Genomic DNA, 23675 nt, shown 5'->3' with positions numbered 1-23675 from the left:
CATATGATTAGCAATAGTAATTGAGTAGTCCTTTTCTGCCCTATGTTTACTCCTTTGCATGCTTGTGTAAATGTTCCTAGAGAAATGACAATGCCTGAAAACCAAAAGCACAGATCAGTTTGTATACCTCTCTATTTTAACCACTGGAATTTGAATTCATTGCCAGTTGCAACAATATCATTGGTGTACCTTCCTCAGACTTTACATAGGTGGCACTGTTGGTCTGTGTATAATTTTTTCATCTAAATAGTTGTTCTTTTCTAGCAGTTTCTTAAGCTCTTCAACTAAATGTTAGGTTTTTGAATGTGCTTTGTGTTTCCACATAGTATCATTTTTGTGGTGCATTGCAGCTTATATCTGTATGATCATAGCTGAACCGCAGCAAAATCATAACAGTACAGCAAGGTATCTCTAAATATTCCTATACAGATTCTGTTAAAGGGACACCATCAACTTCAAAATCCTGTTTTCATCTGAAATTCTGGTACTACTTGCTGCATATGTCATTGGAGGTTAATATAATTAAAATATTTGGGATAGGAATTTTGGGGAGAGAAGTATGAATCTAATACAATCTCAAAATATTTTTATTTTTGTTTGTTTGTGTTCACTTGTATATGGGCAATTTTTTAATATACATTTTATGATGGAACACAAGGAATTTGATGTAGGAACATAGCAAGTGACTACTGTACAATGTGAATTTTCTTTTTTGTATGAAATTAAAACAATATATATTTTAAAATAGCTTCCACTTCACAACTTTTGAAACACCTGAAGCAAATATTGAAAAGTATGGAAATGCAGGGTTATGCTGTTCTAAACAATGTTATCTATATCCCTATGATGCACTGTCCAGTTTCTGGGCATAGTGATTTTTTAGATGAAAAGTTCCAAAAGCAGGACCCCTTCTACAAAAGTCAATAATTTCTCTTTTTTCTGTCTTCTTCCAAGTGTCTCATCTGATTTAAAATCTAATCTTTCCCCCAGTCCTATCCTTCTCATCAGATGGGAGGGAGGGCCTGTTACATTCTGGGGTGCAATCCAGACCAGTGAGGGGCTCTGTCACTACCTGCCCTGCAGCCTTGGGGGTCTTACAGTGCTTTGCTGCAGTATCTGCCACCTGGGCCTCTCACAGACAACTGGTCACCCCCCAGAGTGTCTGTCAACAGCCACAGCCCTGCTCCAGCAACTCTGACTCCTGCAGCCTGTCAGTAAACCCCAGCCATGCTCTGGCTTCCAGCAGCTTTGGTGACACTTGCAGGGTGATCCTAACACACTCCCAGTCCTGGGTTTGCCCCCAAAAACACGTGTTCTGCACTGTCCAGTCCAGATATATTAGGTCCATTGCCCACCTGAGGGGATCCATATAAAGCAGTTTGTTACCCTAAATGGAGTTACCCACACAGTTCAGTTTAAAGACAACACTGGATTAGTTTAAATTAAAGGAATAAAACAAGTTTATTTAACTACAAAGAAAGATTTTAAGTGAGCACCAGTATAAGGCATTAGTCAGAAATGGTTAGAAGAGAAATAAAGGTAAACTGCTTTTTAAACTTAATAAACTAGACTTAGTTCAAGGTGAAGTCTCTTACCATGTGTTCCCACTAACATTGGTGACCAAATTCTCACGCCAGCATCTGCTCCCAAAGTCCAACAACTGTTTCTTTTGTCGTCTTAGGTGAAAACAGAAAGCTGGATAGGGAGAGAGAACATGGGATGTTTTTGCCCCTCCTTTTTATAGTTGTTACCCTTTGAAATGCATTGTGCACAGGGTTCCCCCTAGTTAAAGTTCATTCAAACAGTGAAAAAGGCAACAGGGTGTTTGATGGTGAAAGAGGTTGCACATTGTTTCTTCTCATCCTCTGTCTGCTGAAATGCAGATTTTCCTTGTCTCCTGTCTTCTCTCTCTCACTGTCTGAGGACCATGTTTACAACTTATATGTAAATTGAGGTAAACACACATTTCTTTGTTTAAGATCTGCTTGACCAGTCCATGGGGCTGCGTGGGTTTGAACATGTGCTACCACCATCATTCTGGGGGAATTAAGAACTTTATGTATAAAGTTGCTACACACATTTCATCATGATGTTATTGACCAGTGAGTGATTAGTCTTCAGATGATTCCTCACGAGGCATGTTTTGCCCAAAGATCGTTACAATGGTGCGTAGGTTGTGAATATGGGGTGCATTCCATCACAATTAGGCAGTTGTGGTTGTGGATAGCGCAGAAATATTCTGCTGTCATTGGCACTTGTCTTTCTTGTTTCCCCTCTTGTTGTTTTTTCTTTCCTATGACCTCTAGTCTTTCTCAACAAGCTGTCATGGCAGGGGAAGGATTGGCTAACACAATCTGAGCTACCTAAGGAACACAGAGTGATATAACAGAGTATTGTTGTGAAGTATTGTAGCACATCCTCTATGCATTGAGCATATTGCTGCTACACTAGCCTCAGATCCTGCCAGTTGAGGGATTTGGAGACGGCCAATAAGTGAAGCAGGTGTTGTGTATGACAATGTCAAGAGCTATTATTTGGCCAGTTCTTGTTCTGATGAATATTTGCTTGCATGGATCGCCTGGCATGTTGCCAGGTACATGTAAAAACATTTTCATACAAACTGTTTACCGAAAAGATAATGGAATTTAGACACTATATATTTATAGTCCTATTTCCTCACCTGTTCTTGAGCCCTTCAGAAATGAGAATTTATATAAATGATTTTGAATGCATTTAGAAGAAATGAGTGTCAGATCTCTGTTTACTGGTTTCATTAGTCAGGCTAAATTTATTGTACATAATTTAAGCAAACTGGATTAAAAAAAGAACAATATGAAGCTGTTGTATGAAGCTCAGATTTTATCTGGGACAGAGCCATACATGTATGATTTGTTCATTTCACTAAAGATGGAAATATAGATTAATATTGATGAGAAAAGCATCCTTCCACTGAAAATGAAATGCCAGGGCATGGACGCTATTTGCAAAACATTAACTGAGTACAAAAATTCCATCTGCTTTATTTATATCTATTACTGAGTTACAAATTGAAATGCTTCATAAAAGCAAGTAGTGCAGGTCCCTGACACATCAGGCTTCCAGCAACTGCAGAGCTACCATTAAAAGAGTTAGCTTCTCTTTCAAGTGAAGGCCAAATGGGAAAAGGGCTATATTGAAATAGAATAGGGAAGGGTGTGAGGGATAGTCTGTTAAAGCATACAATATAACCAAAAGAGAACCTTAAATCTGTAGAAGTATAGTTTAACTATAAAAAAATCCATTTTTAATTTGGCTTGCCTGAAGTAGTGACTTCTTTGGATGCAGAGGACAATTGATCTGTACTGCATTTCAATTTTCCAATATGTCTCTGAATTTCAAAGTTGATTGAATTATTTCCAAGAAGGATGGACCTAACTGTGTTGGTTTTTCCTTTCTTTCTGTTTTTAGTGTTGAGGACAAACACAACGTGGTGAACTTTACAACCATCCCTCGCTACATCCCAGAAACCACAATTGGAGGCCATGAATTTGATAAACTATATTATCAATACAGATCGGTAAGTAATGCCTGTAGGGGAGGAAAATGTTGTGGACAAGAAAGGTTTGAGGAATGGGGAAGAAATTCTAAACTATGGCCCCCACCCTGCAAGGGCTTGAGTCCACATATAAAGAGCTCGGTGTAAGTTCAAAAGCTTCTCTCTCACTAGCAGAAGTTGGTCTAGTAAAAGATATTACCTCACCCACCTTGTCTCTCTAATATCCTGGGACCAACACAACTACAGCTACATTGTCTATAATCTCAGTTATGTCAATTTTATGCATAATATGCTGATGTCTTTCCAGGAATGAGGTTTCTATTATGTGTGCTAGCTTTCTATAGATCCCAACTTTTTTTAAAACCTAACTCTTATTTAGGGGAACTAATGAAGCGAATTATTAGGTTTATAAGCTCATTCTTTTTTTTTTCCTCTCTCTAAATTTGGACTAAAAAATCTTTTTCTTTTCTTTTTTTAAATTCATCTTTCCGCCCTTTGGTAAATGTAAAATACTCCTTAAGTCCAATGAGAAAATTGAATCCCCATTAAAATACGTCTTTTGATGCAACTATAAAATACTTGTGGCTTTTGAAAAGTAAGTGTGTGAACATTTAATTGGTTCTATGAAATGTTACTGCTTTAAATAAATATGTTCCTATAAGTTTGCACCATCCCAAAACCTGTTATGACTCTGTAATCCTTCCTGCAGCCCACACAGGATAGGTCTACACTGCATTTAAGAACCTGTGGCTGGCCTGTGCCAGCTTCCTTGGGCTTGCAGGGCTGTTAAATTGCAGTGGAGCCTGGGCTCTAGTACCCTGCAGGGTGGGAGGGTCCCGGAGTTCAAGTTGCAACCTGAACTCAGACGTCTACATCGCAGCTAAATAGGCCCGCAAGCCTGAGTCAGTTGGCCCATGTCTAATTTCAGTGTAGACCTACCCAGAGACTCCCAAACAAAGTTATAGTTAGCTGCTTGCCTTGCTGGTTTTGGAGATAATGGCTTGAAATTGGAATCCTACCTTTATGCAGTTAGTCTGTGGTTTGGTTTGCATAGGGTCTCATGGGACTTTGTGAAAATTAATATCACCACCTCTTCAAGGTACTCTGCAGAATTTCTGTAGGACTAAATACTGTAAATTCTTACATTATGTACAAATTGAACAGCCAGCTCATGGTGCTATCTATATATTTTTAAACTGTATGGAAACTTTCTGTCTGCTGACTGCTTGGGGAAACTGGGGCAGGTAAAAGTACAAAGAAAGTGTATTTGGAACGTGTAGTAAACTGATCTGCAGAGTCAAAACATTTTAATTAGTGCACTAGCAAGATTAGAAAAATCAATCATGCTATGTAGAACTAAAGTGTAAAATTCTGGGATTTAAGATCCACTTGGAGACTGAACTGTTGAAAAAACCATATGTATGATTTAGAATTTCAAATAAATATTGCACCTACTCTGCTCCTACTCGGTGCGTACAGACCTGGCTGTAGAGAAAGCACAGAAAGATGCTCTGGGTTCATACAATTCCACGTCTCTCAGATGTCTGTTAGAAAGCATTCTCTCCAGCTTGTAAAGGGGGTTAGAGCAAATAGTTAGAACAGCAGAAGAGTTCTCACTGCTGCATGAGTTCAAGTCTGGTGAGGACTTTGAATACTCCCTAACAAGTTTGAGGAAAAAATATTTCCAGAATTAATCACCTTTATGGTAACTTTTTGGCATCATTTCCAGCATGAATCTGAAACTTTGGACTTGATGACGGAGTATATTTGTTCCGAGAATTGTCAGGATTCTTGGGGTTCAAAATGAAACTGAAACCTTTATCTGGGCATGTATTGCATATTTAAGAGTGTTGATCTGTTCTGTGCATTGTCAGTGCAGCATCTGTCTGTACTGACTGCCTGTTCCGTGTAAGACAACAGGCTTTCCCTGCTAAAGGATCACGTTGTGGTGGAGTTCAGAAATTGTAGGGGTAGGTGACCTCAGCACATGGTGTTGGAAATTAGGGATGCTAGTTCTAAATACATTTTTTTCCTAACTTGTGTAACTGACAAATTCATCTTGTGTTCAGCTGCAAGGCAGAGGGCCCTGACTCAGTTGGAAATTGATTTTTAGATAGAGTGAGCCGCTCCCCCGATATGGTGGAAGGATATTTGGTAGTAAGAACTGTGTACACCTTTTAGAAAGGAAGACTGGAAGCTCAAGTGGTATATTTTCTCCTTGATGGTAATCAAGAAAGGCGAGAGATTCTTAGAGGCCAAAACCATCCAGCTGAGACTACTTAAATACTTTGCAGAATTGGAGCTATTCTTCCTTCTCTTGTTTCCCTTCATCTTTTCTTTTTATTTGGCCAGTATGTTGAAATGATAGTCATAAAGGTTCTCTGCTCACTTTCAGATGGCCATCCTTGAGAAGGATTCCTACCCCCAGTGTTGTATTCACCCTTAATCTGGCCTTCAACTGCTGGGCTGTTTTTGCCTCCCTCTCCATTTCCCTCCTGGAAATGGGACCCACTCGTATCTGAAAACTGTCTGCTTCTGGCTAGCAGCCCTCCTTCCCTCTCAGGTCTGTCCCTGCTCCCTACACAAGAAGCATCTCCTCCTCCAGCCAGCCAACGTCCCCTACACTAGGGAACACCCCTGGAATAGGGGCCACACAAGAACCAAATGTGGCTAGGGAAGCCCAGAGCCAGTATGAAGGAGGGGGCGTAACAGAGCACAGTGTTCCAGAAAGTCTGAGCTTGTAGGCCTAGTCAGTTAGTAATGTCAGCCTTAATTATCATGTTAACGTTTTAATTACGGAATTGTAAACTTTTCATTTTGGACAATGTGTGCCTTTTAAAAGCTAGTGGAGGTAATACACTGACAAAGGGAGTTGCACAGTATGTGTCCTCTGTTTCATAAACCTTTCACATCTCATAGAATCGTAGGACTGGAAGGCACCTTGAAGGTCTTCTAGTTCAGTCCCCTGCACTCAAGGCAGGACCAAGCATTATCTAAACCATCCCTGACAGGTGTATGCCCAGCCTGCTCTTAAAAATCTCAGTGACGGAGATTCCACAACCTCCCTAGGCAACTTATTCCAGTGCTTACTACCTTGACGGTTAGGATGTTTTTCCTCTTGTCCTATCCTCAGAAGTTAACAAGAATAATTTTTCTCCCTCCTTCTTGTGTACTTTTATGTACTTGAAAACTGTTATCATGTCCACCCCCATTCTTCTCTTCTTCAGACTGAACAAACCCAATTTTTTAAATCTTTCCTCATAGGTCCTGTTTTCTAGACCTTTAATCATTTTTGTTGCTCTTCTCTGGACTTTCTCCAGTTTGTCCAAATCTTTCCTGATACGTGGCGCCCAGAACTGGACACAATACTCCTGTTGAGACCTAATCAGTAGAAGAATTACTTCTCCTGTCTTGCTTACAACACTCTGCTAATACATCCCAGAATGTTTGCTTTTTTTGCAACAGTGTTACACTGTTAACTCATAGTTAGCTTGTGATCCAATATGACTCTCAGATCCCTTTCCGCAGTACTCCTTCCTAGGCAGTCATTTCCCATTTTGTATGTGGACAACAGAGAGTTCCTTCCTCAGTGGAGTACTTTGCATTTGTCCTTATTGAATTTCATTCTGTTTAATTCACACCATTTCTCCAGTTTGTCCAGATCATTTTGAATTTTAATCCTATCCTCCAAAGCATTTGCAACCCCTCCTGGCTTGGTATCGTCTGCAAACTTTATAAGTATACTCTTTGTGCCATTATCTAAATCATTGATGAAAATATTGAACAGAATGTGAGTGTTGTTCCCCCCTTCTCCCCCCCACGCAGGTTGGGGCAAAATCACAACAATCCTGGAACTAATCATGAGTCCCAAGGCTTACAAATAGATCACAAATCCCTAGGCTTTCCAGATCTGCTTACACATTTTGTGCTGTTTAATGATGGCAGCTTTCAAGGTTTCTTAAATTAGAGGCAGAAATTGTTCTTTATTCAGATTCTCATCAGTTATCAGGAGCTGTGCAAACACCTTCCTAAGAACAACGTTTAAGCCATATCCAACTTTTTTTTCTTACAATAATGAGATAGCAGCATAAGATTTAAAACAAAACAAAAAAAAACTTTCTTTAAACTCAAAATCATAAAAATATAGGGCTGGAAGGACACATGAGAGATCATCATATAACTTGCTTCCTTCCATTTTTTTCTTCTTTAGTTGTAGATTTCCCCTATAAATGATCTTTCCATTTCTGAGAGAAGACCTGCTGCATCTTTCTTTTCTACTAATTAAGTTATCTGACTGGGTTCAGCAGATTTTCATAAACTTTAAAGATGTGGGGAGGTAAAAGGAAACTCGGGGAAAAAGTAACCCTGTCATCAAGTCATGTAGATCACTGAAAGAGAAGCATGATAATTCTGACAGAAAGCAGTAAAGACTTCAGACTTCTTTCACAAGTGCCCCTTCTCTTTTCCCAACAACAGACAGCTCCTGACAGCAAATGCTTCAAAGTCTGCAGACTTCCTGGGACACTAGAGTAGTTAGAGGTGTCTGCAGGGGGGAAGGAATCAAATAACCCTGTGTACTTCATGCTCCCAAAGTGAATCACTGAGTCCTACTGCAACCTTCTAGGGACTACTTTTCTCAGCCCACCAAACATGTCTTCTCTTTTCTCCTAAAATTAGGCAGATGGTTGTTTGAAGGGAAATGTTAACACAGGCAGCATTTGTACCTCAGAAACCAGAGCCAGATAATTCCTCTCTTCTCACTGCAGATCAAAGGATGACTAGTCACAGTGTTTCCTGTACATACACTGTTTGAAAACCTTTGATATTGCTGTTAATTGAGAACTCAGCTAAATAAAATTAGTAGGGGCTAATTATCTCTAGTCCTACTACAATCTGAGACTGGTACTGAAGTCCACTGCTCACAGTACATTCATTCAGGACTGTAAAAAGAGCGTGCAGGTTTGTTCTCAGTGTGTCAGATTCATGTGGGATTTCTCTGGAAGTGTAACTCTGAATTAATAACTATGCAGCCCAGAAATTTGTCTCTTGGAATGTATATATTATAAATACCATAGAAGGAAGTAGAACTTTGTTTTTTAAGTCTCCCTTCTTACTCGCTTATGAAGAAGAAAATATAGCTATTGCATTACTGGGTCAGATCTGAAGTCTGTCTAGTCCAGCTGCTTCGAGGAGGATCTAAGAAACCCTTTAGTAAGCGAATGTGGGATAACTTGTCCCTCTAACTCTTGCCCTGATCCTTATTAGAGATTTGGCTTAAGACCTGAAACATGAAGTTTAATATCCCTTCCCATTTATTTAGGCATTAACTGACACAACTGTGGATATTGTTGTGATCTGTACAAATGTCCATTCTCTCTTAAATTCTTGCTCAGTGACATTCTGTGGCAATGAGTTTCACAGTCTAATTACATGTTGTATTTCCTTTGATCAGTTTTGAATTTCCCACCTTTCAATTTCACTGAATGCCCACTTCCCACTCCCCTCCCTTTGCCCCCCCCCGCCCCCCCAGAAAAACCCCAAACCCTAAAGATAAGACTTCTGTAAAGGGATGTATTTTTACTGTGTAACGATGATGCTAGCCCAAAAAGTGAGTTAATTTAGAGAGAACTTCTTCCAGTCCAACCCTGCAGATATAGCCCGGGCCGTAGCCGTGCGTGAAGTGCTACTCAGACACATCCTGGCAGCTCTGGTGCCGGGCGGGGACAATGCCTAGAATGGGAATAAACACTCAGGCAGGCCTCCAATCTCCCCATCCTTCTTCATTAGTACAGAGTGCTCTCCGGGCTTCCACACTAATCTTCCATTTAAATACAGTGACTCTACAGAGAAAATACTTTAGATGCTGGGGATTCCAGAGTCAGGGTGAACAGGGAGATTGTGTCAGAATAATAAATTAACTCAGAAATAATTGTACTGTGAAGTAATAAACATTTTGGCCATTGGTCTCAGATTTTAGGTATGGTTATTGAGGCAAACACCTTGTAACCTACACAGAAAATGTCCTCAGTACATTGAAAAGAAAAAATTCTTCCCAAGCCAGATGTCATGTTTTTTAGAACACTGCAGCTCTTCCTTTAATGTAAGTAATTACATTGTAAATTGTATTTCAGTTTGGCCTCTCCTGTTTTTTCCAAAATTAAGGAGGCTAATTATTGTTAGGGTAACTCCCTCCCTTCTTGTGTGTGATTTTTATCAAAGACAGCTGCTATGGCAACAGCATCTTCTGTTTTCTCTCCCCTGCTATTTTTTCCTTTACTATCTTAGTTGTTTTCATTTTTCTCGATCAAGGTCTCCATTTCCATTTTTTATTTTAATGGAGATATTTGACAGCTTTAATACAGAGCACTGCCTGTTCTCAGAGCTAGGAAGAAAAGGTTTAATAAAGACAGACATGCAATAAACAAGAGAAGGCTCTAATTTCTAAGTGTTCTGCTTTGTGAAATATCTGTCTCTTCAAAATTACTTTTTAGCGGATTCCAAACTGGAGTAAATAAAATTTGTTCTTGCCATCAAATTTAATGTTTGTGCCTTTGAGTTAATTATGTGAAAATATTTTTGTCTGTTAAATTATCTTTAAGAGTCTAACATAAACAAAAACCAGTAGATTTTAAATGAACTAGCAAACTATCTTTAAAGCTGACTTGCAAAGGGGAAAATGGGTGCTCTGTCCTTTTTTCCCCCTACTTTACATGTTTAAATGGAGCATAAAAGATTTTTGTTTGTTCTGCTTTGCTTTTTGCTTTAGAAGTTTAAATCTTGTCTACCCTGTTTTCCCTGGAAGAATCTGTAGACAACCCGAGAAATAGGATTATAAAGTAAATTACAAAGGAAGTAAAACCAATGTAAATGGTGAGTTTGAAGGCTGGTGTAGACTGCTTTAAAACTTTTTGGGATATTTTGGTAGCACCCAATGGTTTATTTAAATGTAAATTATAACATGACTACCCAAGGCTTTGGATTCCATGATGCATCGTTAATAATACAATAAAATGGCAGCAGCAATAAAATAATCATTTCCAACAGGAACTCAGCAAGAAACCTAAAAAAAAAAATCTCTCCATCCTTGTGAGAAGCATGCCATCAGCCCCCTCCAAAACCCTGTTGAGCAGATGTCTTCTGCAGCATGCTTGTAAGGTCACCAAATTCAGGCTATCTTGGACCAAGCAAGTTCCAGGGTACTTTGGCCCCTACAAAGATTGTCTTCTTTATAACAAGGGAGATCTGCTTGCTTGTTTCTTCTGACCACAGCTATGACAGCATGGCCTTGGGGGAGAGGTGATTCCTCAGCTAGGTCTATTTAACTCAAACAAATAGCTGGGAAGAAAGTTCTGTTAAAGATTAAAGACCGTCCTATTTCACTTCTGGGGTGAGAGAGCTCCCACTCCTCTCCTCTGAGCTACACAGGAGGCCTCCAGCAAAAATGGGAGGGCAAGATTTGATGATCTTAGTATCTCTTAGATTGGAAACTATTTCTCGAAAGGTGGAAAGGTTTCAGGCTGCCTTTTATAGATTCTTTACTCGGCAAAAGGACACTGGCCCCATTTTTTTCCCCTTTGGTTATTCTTGACTTTCTCTATAGGGCTGGATTCTGCAGGGGTCTCAAGGAGTTGAAAATATTACCTTGTTTATATGCTGTATTTTGCAGACAAAGTAGGCCAGCTAAAACTGAAGGGTCAGTTCTAATTTCTTGGTTTGCGGAGAACATTGTTTTGGAAACTCTCACTGATGAGAAGCTCTTCTGACAACACACTAACTGAATTATGTGTAGCGCTAGTTTTCTGGGGTAAAACAGGCATTTCTTAAAGCAGCTGCTACATTGCTAAATTGTTAATGTGATAGTAATCATAAGGGAGCCTAGAGGTAAGAGGCTTCAGATGCATTTTAGTACTGACTAACCAGAAAAATAAATACCCAGTTATAATAATCACTTTATTCAGCATGGCTCCAGTCAGTTGGCTCCAGAACTTCTTCCTGTGGTGTCATGTGATGATCTGGTTTCTGTTCCCCGCTCTGCCACTAGCTTGATGGGTGACCTGGGGCAAGTCACTGCCTCCCTGTGCCTCAGTTTCCCCACCTGTAAAATGGGTATAATGATACTGCCCTCCATTGTAATGTGCTTTGAGATCTACTGATGAAAAGTACTAGATAAGAGCTAGGTATTACCTTACTGACTAAAGTCAGCGTTTACTAGTAGCACTGTTCTGCTAAGAAAGAGCAAGGCGCATTCTGTTTTGCCTTGCATATCAGTGACTAGTACAGATGTAATAGTGATTTGCCATTATAGAAACACATAATTGGTTCCTAATCTCTCTTTATCAGCTAAATTCTGCTGCCTGAATCTTTATTGTTGGCAATGTTGTAAAAGCAAGAACACATCTGTATTCTAGGTTGTTTACAGAGCTGGTAGTTGGAGAAATCAACTATTAATTTGAGCAAGTTTGGTAAGTTAATCAGCTCAAAGAAAATAAGCAAGGAATCACAGAGATGTCATTGTTCTAGACTCTTCTCAGCACTTGAATACTTGAAGTAGTTTTCTGACAGTTGACCCAATATGAGAATTGGACGGAAAATATTTCATCTGGCGTTGTACTTTTAAACTGCTGGTGCCACAGATGTTGTTTTTAGCATTCTGGATATGCCAGCAGGGAAGACTCATAATTTCCAATTGATTACTGAAATCTTCCCATTACAGTTCAGTTTATATGCAGCAAGATTCATCTTTCTATGTAGAGTTTCAGAACGTGTCAGCAAGAAAAAATGTGGTGAATGTCCATGTTATTTTCAAAAAAATAATTGTTTGCATTTCATTATCTTTATTTTTAGCAATAATGTAGAAAATATTTGGATTGCCCTGACATTACTCTTGCTTATATTGTCGGCATAACACCAGCTTAGATCACCCTTTTCATGCTGTATACACATTATTAGGCCAAGACTTTCATAAATAGCTTGCAATAGAGGTGACCCACCCTCAAAAAGTCAGGGTCCTTAAAGGTGTTGTCAAGTTGGGCATCCAAAATTAAATCACCGATGAGAATCTTCAGACACATTTTATGCATTAGAACCTAGAGGAAGCCAGAGATCATTAATAACCTGTTCTATCAACGAGCCTGTCAATTTAGCAGGACAGTTGCTTGTCTATTCATATTTAATTTTTTTTTACTTTAAGTCACTGAAGAATAGATTACTTTAATATTAATTCAGTATTCATTACTTGGCCTAAAACACCCATTAACTTCACTGGGAGTCTTGGCTGAATCAGGTACTGTAGCACAACTTTAAAAATTAGCATCCTAATTAGTATGCTAGTCTTATGAAGCATGTATGTCTGTCTTACAGGATTTTTTATTACATTATTTTGCAGTGTAGCAGGTAAATACCAAGCCTACCCCAAAAAGTCCAGCACAGACAATATTTAAAGAGTTTTTAGAAGAAATTGTATCTGAACTGAAAAGTGTGCACTTTAATTTACAGCCAGCTAAAATAAACAGCCATAGCTACAAACCTCTGAAAACCAAGGATTCTAATGGAAACAGCAATAGACCTTAACTAATAGCAGCAATGGCAGGTGCTGCTATGGTACTTACTGTAAGTGGTCAGGAAATGAAAAGGCTTGGAGATTGGTGAAAGCTTCCATGCTTTGCAGAGTGATGTCTTGTGTTTTTAAATACTCTTTGATCAACAGTATTCAAAACCTGTTATTTATAGACCTATTTTAGCTGTTAAGCACAGCAGTTAATGAAAGCAGCCAAGGAGTTGGGGAAAGGAGAGTGATTATTCTCTTTGGTCCAGGAATTCTGGAAAATAAGACTGGCTCCAAACTCCATGATGGATTTAGACATTTTCAGATTGTTAAAACTCGCAGGGAGATCTGCCTATGCATGTCTGATTTGCAATTAATTTGAGGATCTGTTAAATGCAACGATAGTGTACAGTAAACACCTCATTGAAGCTGTTCATTGTTCTACAACATATACGATTTTCAAGAGGCAGTTAATCATATTCTTGACACACACTTTGGTGATAGAGTTTTTAATGTAACTAGTAAAGTGATCTTTCATTTTTTTTACATAATTTGCTTTTTAAAAATCTGTGCAAATTAATTCCTATGTATGAGTCAGTTCTGTCTTTGTAGCAGCAACTCAGTTTGAGGAGTTGTGTTCTCTGTTTCACATACTCTTGTTAATGTGAACCCTTTTATGGGTCAAGTTTGATTAATTCAGTGCCGAGGTACATAGGAGACCCAGGCTTGATTCCTGGTCTCTTATTTCTCTCTGCTAGGATAGTAGTAAAGGCATTACTCAGCAGTGACTATGCTGGAGGACACATTTCTGCTTTACAGTGGAGATGGATTAGAACGGTCTGTTGGGTCTTTCCATCTCAGACTTGCTCATTTGTTTCTCCCACCCCATCGTGTGTTTGATTGGAAGCTCTTTGGGGCAGACACTTGCTTACTGTGTTTGCACAGCATCTGGCCACGGCCCGTAGATGCTTTTGCAATACTACAGATAAATTGGCTTTGTTTACTTTATCGGAGGGTGGGTTCTGGGATTTGTGTATAAAAATAAATAAATAAAAAATTGCACCCCACAATCTCTTCTACTTGGGAACCTTGGTAATGGCACAATCCACAGACCTTGCCATGCTGTTTGCAGTGCAAAACCCAGGAGGAATTAAAGGGACAAAGGTGGCTTTGTCTGTTTCGTTCCACTCCCTCCCTCCCTAATCATGGTGCTTCAGGTTGTCTTAGTTCCCAGGGGGCAATTCAAACAGTCGGGGATAGGCAGAGACAGCAGGGTTCCAGCTACACCCCTTTCCCTGGCCACATGCCCTCTTCCAGAGGCTACAAGAGTAGGTGGCATAGGTTCAGTTATGCTGCGTCTGCCCTATTGGAGAAATCCTCTAAACCAGGGGATTCTTTGGCTGGCCATTTATGTCATAACAAAACAGATTTGATTGGGACGGGATCCTGGCCCTAAATGTTTCCCTCTTAATTGCATGAGGAGACCCCTGCTCAATGAGACCCCAAGCCTTAATGAAATGAATCAGGTTTCTCAAGCACAGAGCAGTACTGTGATCAAGCCAGCCACTCTCATTAATGATGTGGATTAACTGATTTTCATTACTGCTCTCTGAGAAACTCTGTGAATTCTCCATGAGACAAAAGGGGAATGTAGCTGGTAATCAGGGTGATCTTCCCCCACCTCTGTCCAAGAAGGGGTGGTTGTGAGTAGGTAAGGTGGAATCCCCTCCGAGGAGCCCAGTTTCGGGGAGACAGGGAGGAGAATGGGACCGGGATGCAAGACATTTCACGTACAAATCCTGCTCTGCTTCTGCCTGTTACATAAAGAGAAAAAGTTGACTTATTACTACACTGTACTTATTCACAAGTTATTTTTAAATGCATGTTGAAATGACCTAAAAAGACTGGAAAAGATTCTCAATAATTATAAATTCACAGGAAGGTGGCATCTTCTATGAAGCATGTTCAGAACAAATCCTAGATATTTCTATTATAATTGGGCTTGGTTGCAGGTTTTTTTTAAATACTATTCTTTATAAGCACTGAATAGGTACTCAACAAACAATGGTCTTTTTCCTCTAAGGGTGTACTAATTTGGATTCCAAACTCTGCATCCTCTGTTATGAACAGTGAAGGAGAATGTGATTCGTATGTGGGGCATTTTTTCAATTAAATCTCCACTTCATTGCTGTAGGTTTGTTTTCTGTGCTGTCGTTACATGGCATGGTTTACTAAATATGTGGCTTCGTTTAACTCTATTATTTTCCCTTTGAATTTTTAGCAACTTAAGAACCTGTCTAGTAGTACATCCCCAAATTCAGATAATCTTGGCTCTGTATTCTAACAAATGACTTTGCCAAGGCCCATTGTGAATAACTGACTGAATAACTTGGTCCCTCCTTGGATGAATACATATTAAAATAATTGTTTTGATGTATTTCGTCTTTAACAAAAACCACCTGGCATCTTTGTATTAGACAATTCATTTGAATTGGGGGTGGAGGTACGATAGGTAGTTTTTTAGTGTGTCTGTTTCCTCAGAAATGAAATAATAAAATTCATGGGTTTTTTTACCCACGATACCCTGTTGCTTTAATAATCTGATTATCATCAGCTGGGAATTTCTTTAAATATCAAAGGACCAATTAAATCTGCCTTTAAAAGGCTGGAGAGAGCAAGGTTTTGTGCTAGAATTAATAGACGTAGGCTGGACACAGCGGATCTTGATGCCCTGATAGATTCTTTTTTCCTCCAGTTTTTCACTGTAAATTTGTGTTGCAGAGATGCAAACAAATGACTACACTATCACAAATCTACTCTTCACTCAGCAGGAGTTGCTGTTAATAGGACTGCATGATTGCTTCTGATATTTAGACAAGACATTAAAAGGCAGCTTTAAATTAAAAACCTTAGAAAAGCTGATCAAGGGTGACTTGTAAATGTTTCTCACTATGTGGGGTGGCTGTGTGTGTGCGTGTGCGTTTGTTTTCAAGACACGGGAACATTCTGTGGCTCATTTGATCCTCTGTCATAATAGACCTTGCCTGCTTTCTGACCTTAATCCAGGATGAGGCCACTTTTGTTAAATAGTAAATATTCTGTGGCATAGCAAACAGTTATCGACCACATCAGTACCTAATTGCACCTCTCTTCCCATGCTGTGAGCAGGTGCTGTTACTCTAAATAGTTCTTTGTCTAGACTTCATTTGTTCTTTAAAAAAGAAAAAATATGAGCCTGTGGTTCTTGTTATATCACTAGCTATCTGTGTGGGGAAGTAAGGCAGGGAAGTATTTATATGTCTCAGATCAATGTTTTTTATAAAATGAACTGTAGTTTGGCATTTTTTAAAAATCATTGCGATCACAGTAGATTTTTAGAGTCATACATTTTCTTCATGTGTTGGGCATCATTTTTCAAAACTTGCCTTGTATACTTCCTGTTAGTTATGTATCGAATCTTCATAGGGATAGATGGCTTTTGTTGTTTTGATGGATCCTGGAACTAGGAATCTGAGAACTTGATGGATCCTGGAACTAGGAATCTGAGAACTTCTGGCATTCTCAGATCTTTGTCTGTGCCTCCTTCAGAATTGTTAACAGCTCAGAGTTTAAAGACGACTGAAATGTATTTACCTCTGCTTGGCCTCTCATTGAGTTTGGGGGATTTGTTGTCAAAGTAGCTATTTTTATGTCTGGATACTGGTTTCACCTCTATAGATCAGATTGTAGGCTCAGGTCTTAGTATGTGTCTACTGAATGTATGCAGTATTGTAGCTGTGCCGATCCCAAGACAGGAAGAAAAGCTCTGTGTAAGCTCAAAAGCTCGTCTCTCTCACCAACAGAAGTTGGTCCAATAAGATACTACCTCACCCATCTTGTCTCTCTACTGTGTGTTAGTTTAAAGTGGGTCTACATTAAAACTTTCACTAGTCCATTAATGTTGGTTGGGGTGTGACTTTTCTTACGTTTCTGTAGAGACAATCGTCCAAGTATAGCCACAATTAGAGTGGCATAAAAGTGCTTTTTGCTTTGGTACCTTCTTTCACTCAGGGAACTGAAATAAGCTTTCTCAGCCGAAGCACTTTTTTGCCAATATCTGTTCTAAGAGAGTTTGGCAGTACAGCTATCCCAGCAAACCTTTTCTAGTGTAGGTCTGGCCTTAGACACTGTAATTTGTGATCCTTTAAAACAAACACCCCACTTCCCTTCCCCCCATCCCCCCTCCAAAAAAAAAAAAAAGCCTTAGTAGCCGAAATTGAATTATATATTGCAATGGGATTTCTCACAGTGCAGCCTGGGCTGGTTTTGTGCTGTTGCTGGACACTGAAAATGTAGGCTGTGTGATGCTTTGGTTCTTTCCATCTCTGCAGGAAGTAGTTTGTGAAGTAGAATAGCTTCATGCATAGTGACAAACTGTATGAGACTGTCAGTAAAGGGATTGTCTTTAATAATATTGCACTTGAATTTTCCATGCTCTTGCTCACACTCAGAGGGTCTACTGAGCCCCTGCCCAGCTCAGACAACCCCACAGTTACTTCCCATTGAACTACCAAACAATAGGACTCTAGTTCAGCTCTTCCCATGCACCTCTGCTTCTTGTTTGAGTGCTTGCTCATGTCTATTCCATGTCAGGTGTTTGCGTGCCACATGCACTGATGCTGGAGACTTTTCCCTCAGTGGTATCCGTAGAGTCAGCTCTAACACCCTGTGCAGTGGTGCGCGCCACTATAAGTGGCGCTTCTGCCCCCCCCCTCCCAGTTCCTTCTTACCACCTGTGACCGTGCTGCAACGTCCTTGCCTCAGTAAACAGTGCTACCAGTGGTTTTTCAACTGTATATTTAGTGTATAGTTCTGTTAGATAAGTTAGTTAGTAGTTTAGAGATAGTCATAGTTAGTCCCGCAGGGACATAGCCCCAGGGATGGGCCATGCCCCAGGCTCCAGGCTTCAAATCATGCACTGATGTAAGAAGCCCGTGCCTGTAAATGATCCTTGCCAGAGCTGCGGGACTGTGAGATCCACATCTGGGGGAAGTGCAGAATCTGCAGAAACTTCAGATCCCACACTATTAAGGACCAGGACATCAGGTTAAGAGCACTCCTGATGGAGTCAGCTCTTAGACCAGACTCCAAGCCGGGTTGCTCACACTCCACACCCAGCACTTCAGCGGCGTCTCAGTGCACCCTGCTGGCACAGAGCTCATCCTGGCACCGGTCACCATCCCCGGTTAAGTGCCATAAGAAGTTGCATGCCTGCATTGGGCACTCTCCAGCCCCTAAGAAGGACAAACAGGGCACAAGGGATGAGCCAAGACCTGTGCCAGGCTGCTTGTTATCCCGGAACTCAGGTCAGCTATGACCTCACCCAATAGAGCTCCCTGGGACCCGCCTCCAACTCCAGTGGGTGGGGGACTCGGCACCTCACAGTACCGTCCACGCCCAAAGCCTTTCAAGCATGTGCTCTCGGTCCGTGTGCTGCTGAGATTCTGTGCCGGGACAGCCAGCTAAGAGTGTGTCCAAGGACAAGCCCACGATAGGGGCCCTACACAGATCCCTGATGCCCCTTCACCGCTCTCTGGTGCCTCGTCAGTCACCGGCAGTCATCACCAGGACCCCATGACCAGTCCCCGGAGAGCCACCACCGACAGCTGGTCTCCCGGTACCGATCGCCAGATCTCTCTTACCGATCCCTGGGGCCTCAACCCAGGTCGCCAGAGTCCTGGCACTGATCCCCAGAGCCACATTGTTGGTCTCTGGCGTGCTGTTACTGATCGCCAGAGTACCACCGTTGATCTCTGGATGCCCAGAACTGATTGGCAGAGTGACAGCACCGCTCCCTGGACCCGAGACACCGCACCTCCCAGTGCACTAGACTAGTGGAAACGAGGTCAGTACTGTTGTGGTCGCTGGGAGAGGACCCCTCAGATTCAGAGAGAGAGAAGATTGCTTTACCCAGGGGCCAAGTGAGCCCAGCCACAGCTATGGATTTCCCCTCAGGCTTGCCACTGGTCTCGTAGCCATCAATACAATGGCTCAGACCATGGCAGTTCTGGAACCCATGGGGATTCCTTCCTGCCCCAGGATCACAGGTGCAACATCGATCTCGTGACCATCTGAGAGACACTCGGCGACAGTGTCGCATCCGCCCCCAGACTTGAATGAGAAACCAGACCAAGCCACGGGGGGTTCAGCTATACCCCTGGAAGAGGCTATTCCAACAGCAGAAGAAGTCGCCCACTCAACACTTACCTGCCTCCTACTCCTCATCATCGCCTGATGAGATGGTAGTGGGTCCTTCTGCCATGGCCCCACAGGATGACTTTAGAGGGCAGCAGGAGCTACTCAAGAGGGTAGCTGTGAACTTGGGCTTGGAGGCAGAGGAGCTGAAGGAGTCCACTCATGCACTCTTTGACATTTTGGCAGCAGCAGCCCCTTCTAGAGTGGCACTTCCCGTCCATGAGGGAGTTCTTAAACTTATCAAGGCCTTACGGCAAACCACCTTCTCTCTGCCCCCTGCACCTAAAAAAGGCTGGGAAAAAATATTATGTACCTGCCAAGGGGTTTGAATAGTTCGCTGTACTCTCACCTGTCCCTGGGGTTGTTGGTAGTGTCAGCCGCCAATGACAGACATATGCAGGCCTTTCACTTGCATATCCAGGGCAGATCAGTCTTCTTTCATGAGGTGACAGCCAGATTATTGAAGGGCTTGGATAGGCTCCTTCTGCAGGTCATGGACCCCGTTGCCCCATGGGACCTCAACCTAGTTTTGTCCAGACTCACTGGGCCTCCCTTTGAGCCCATGGCATCCTGTTTGCTTCTTCTCTTGCTGTGGAACATTGCCTTTCTGGTGGCAATTACATTGGTGAGGAGAGTCTTCAAGATCAAGGCTCTAACATCAGAACCTCCTATACTGTGTTTTACAAAGATAAAGTTCAATTGCGCCCTCAGCACGCATTTCTACCAAAGATGGTATCTCAGTTTCATGTCAATCAGGACATCTTCCTGCCAGTCTTTTTTCCAAAGCCTCTCAGCTCTAGTGAGGAGAGACACCTGCATAGTTTGGACATCAGGCGAGCGCTGGCTTTCTACATTGAAAGAACTAAGCCCTTCTGGAAATCCACGCAGCTCTTCATTGTGGTCGCTGAGTGAATGATAGGTTTGCCAGTCTCATCGCAGAGGATTTCCTCCTGGATCACCACCTGCATCTGAACTTGTTACAAGCAGGTAAAGGTCATGCCTCCTGCCACTGTCACCGCCCACAGGCTTTGGTAGTGGCTTTCTTAGCTCACATTCAATACAGGACGTTTGCAGGGCCACAAGTTGGGCTTCCGTTCACGTCCCACTATGCCATCATGCAGCAGGCTCAGGACAATGGGGACTCTGGCAGAGCAGTATTGCATTCGGCACATCCGTGAATGCCTGGCCCACCTCCAGAGGCACTGCTTGTGAGTCACCTGACATGGAATGGACACGAGCAAGCACTCGAAGAAGAAAAAATGGTTACTAACCTTCCGTAACTGTTGTTCTTCAAGAAGTGTTACTCACGTCCATTCCATGACCCTCCCTCCTTTTCCTCTGTCAGAGTTCCGGCAAGAAGGAACTGAGAGCAATGGGAGGCCAGCAGTGGCCTTCTACAGATGCATACACGCACTGTTTCAGAGGGCCCTAGAGCCGACCCTACAGGTACCACTAAGGGAAAAATCTCTGGCGCCAGTGCATGTTACGCGCACACACCTACCATGGAATGGACATGAGCCACACATCCATAACTGCTGTTCTTCAAGAAGGTTAGTAACCGTTTTTTTGCTTCCACCTGTAATCCCCCTTCCTGTCCCTCTCAAGTGAGCGCAGCAGGTAAATCCTATCTCCTTTCACAGCAATCCTGGCCCCTCTTCTTTCCTCTGCATTCTGCACCTGTTCCTTGGTTTTCACACTCAGTGTTCTCCCCACTCATTCCTCTTACTTATCAGCTTCAAGTCCTGATCAACTTCCCTTTCCCTTATGGTCTTAGGCTGACACATCCCAAAGGGATGGGCCCAGGCTGTACCACAGAGACAATGTTAGCCAGAGTGTTTTTAGATAAGTCTCTTACCAGAAAGATCTAAAAAGTTGGATCAGGCCAGCTGGAGAGTCCATTGGGATCCCACTTGAAGGGGAAGTGAGACACTTGGGCAGAATTGCAATAATGTTCTAAAACATTAAGGCGAAAGCTGTCTAGAATCTGTCCAGAAGACTGCTTTCCATTTAAAGAGTGTGTGTCAATTAATATATAATTCTATTTGGAGATGCATTACACTGTGTATAAGTAGCATATAGTAATAAGGTTGTGATGTGTGCCAATCAAACGTTGCCATTGCTTTATTTTCATATGAAGTCCTTGAAACTCACTAAATGCTATGAGGAATTTTAGCTGCTCCTGTATGCAAATTAGGAAACAGCTGTCTATTTAAATGCAAAGTGAAAATGTAAAGAAAATACTGACCCCTTGCAAAAGTTTCCTGTTGTAATGAATTCAGGTTAGATCTGCATTTAAAGGCTGAATATTAATGTGTGTTAAATGGTTTAATCTTACTGTAATAGTTAACTGAATTTTTCATGTATGCCATCTTTCGTATTTTTAATTTGCCCTTATTTTGGCATTCGTATCTACTGACAAACTACAACGAAACCTTTAAACGTTTAGGATAGTCTCTTAAGAAAATTCCTGGTTAGGATATCATGGGAAGGTATCCAGGTTTTGGAAGCTGTCAACCAAGGGAAATATTGGCCAATGGTTTTTAAAGCGACTTCTCACTTCGGATGCCCAATTATAGGGCCTGATTTTCAGAAAGTACTGAATACCCTCCTTCTGAAAATTGGGCACCCAAAATTAACTACTTTTTTAAATTGAAAACCTGGCCGAAGATGTTGGTGAATGAAGTGTGGAAGAATTAATAATAAATGGCTTATCATATCTGACTGAGCTTTTTTGTTTTCTCTAGCTTCCCGGTCGCAATTTCGACAAAGGTTACAACTCCGATGTGGGGGACAAGTGGATCTGGCTGAAATGAGACTTGCCTCACTTTGAAGCCCTAATGGTGAATGACAAAGAAACTGCTTTCAATCTCCTTGCTCACCATCAACTGTGTATTCAACACAAAGGAGACACATGTAAATGCTCCAGAAATTAGAGTGTAAGAGAAAATAAAAAAAACCACTGTAATATATCATTTAAGGCAACTTCTTTCCTCCTCGTAGAATTCAGGTCATTTTTATTTTAAAATAATCCACAACATTGTAATAATCGGGCATTGCAGTAGCATCTTTTCTAAGATCAACATGAAATCTTTTCATCAAAACTGAGGCTTAATATTATAGGACTGTGATTGTTTGACTAAACTTAAAAGAAATAAAACATGTATCCTTACGATTTTTCCAATTTATATGTCCATCACCATGTCACACAAAGTTCTGTTAGGCACACCGTTCTGATGGAGCAATATTTCTATAAATAGGATTGAATGTCTTTTTAGTAGTTGTTTGCATCAAACCAAACAAGTATATAGATTTTTAAAAGCCACCAAGAGAGGAGAAGGGAAATGAGCAGTGGTCATATTTAAACAACAAAACATTTGTTGCACTTAAAACTGTAAAGATTTCATAATAATTGCCTGCAGTTGTACACGTAATTTCTTCCTCTAATAGAAAACTGTAGATCAAAATGTTGGAGTATAAAAGGCAAAGTAAAAGTCGTTATTATTTTATATGTCCCTAAAAATTCAAGCTACAGAGCTCTTTTAAATAAATGATTCATTTGGCTTTAGTTACCAATCATAAAAATTAGGCTTCCTGGCATTAGATCTGGCAGCACTGTCCAGATTTAGTCTGTTGTAATTCTGCATTTCCTGCTGGGGGCCAAGTACTTTAATCATTGAATGGAAGTGCTGCCAGTCCTTCCAACTTTTAGGGCCATGCTTATGTCTAAGCAATCAAGTCTGGCCTCCTTCCCTTTCCTGCACCAAGCCTATTGTGAAAAGGCTTCTTAAAAAACTGCCTTGGGGGCCTAAATAGGTGCTGAGATAGGCAGGAAGACTCCCCCGTTCACACCAGGGCCTTCAGATTAGCTTCTGCAGATCCCGCATAATGTTGGATGTGCATCCCCACACAAGTAAAGTCGACAAGGCCTTGGTGGCGAATGTCTGTGCCCAACGACCAGGGCCACAGCCCCCCATTCCAGACCTGCCTGGAGCACTGCAGACCTCTGAGGTCTGTGGGTCTTAGAATCATAGAATATTAGAGTTGGAAGGGACCTCAGGAGGTCATCTAGTCCAACTCCCTGCTCAAAGCAGGACTAATATCAGCTATATCATCCCAGCCAGGGCTTTGTCAAGCCTCAGCTTAAAAACCTCTAAAGATGGAGATTCTACCACCTCTCTAGGTAACCCATTCCAGTGCTTCACCACCCTCCTAGTGAAAAACTTTTTCCTAATGTCCAACCTAGACCTCCCCAACTGCAACTTGAGACCGTTGCTCCTTGTTCTGTCCTCTGCCACCACTGAGAACAGCCTAGCCCCATCCTCCCTGGAACCCCCTTTCAGGTAGTTAAAGGCTGCTATCAAA

At 41.4% G+C, this 23675-nt stretch overlaps 1 protein-coding gene across 1 annotated transcript in view; it reads left to right on the top strand.

The window, feature by feature from the left end:
- NDUFA10 (NADH:ubiquinone oxidoreductase subunit A10) overlaps nucleotides 1–22482 on the top strand; it is a 57837-nt gene extending 35355 nt beyond the window's left edge. The window contains exons 9-10 of the mRNA XM_067548629.1: nucleotides 3448–3556; nucleotides 22058–22482. Coding sequence (XP_067404730.1) covers nucleotides 3448–3556; nucleotides 22058–22126 — 178 coding nt within the window. The 3' untranslated portion in view covers nucleotides 22127–22482. The remainder of the gene's footprint in view (nucleotides 1–3447; nucleotides 3557–22057) is intronic.
- The last annotated feature ends 1193 nt before the right edge of the window (nucleotides 22483–23675 follow it).

This window comes from Emydura macquarii, unplaced genomic scaffold, assembly GCF_026122565.2.
Source record: "Emydura macquarii macquarii isolate MOO-44397 ecotype Brisbane River unplaced genomic scaffold, CSIRO-AGI_Emac_v2 contig_1253, whole genome shotgun sequence".
NCBI classification, from domain to species: domain Eukaryota; kingdom Metazoa; phylum Chordata; order Testudines; family Chelidae; genus Emydura; species Emydura macquarii.
This window is presented reverse-complemented; position numbering and strand designations above follow the sequence as displayed.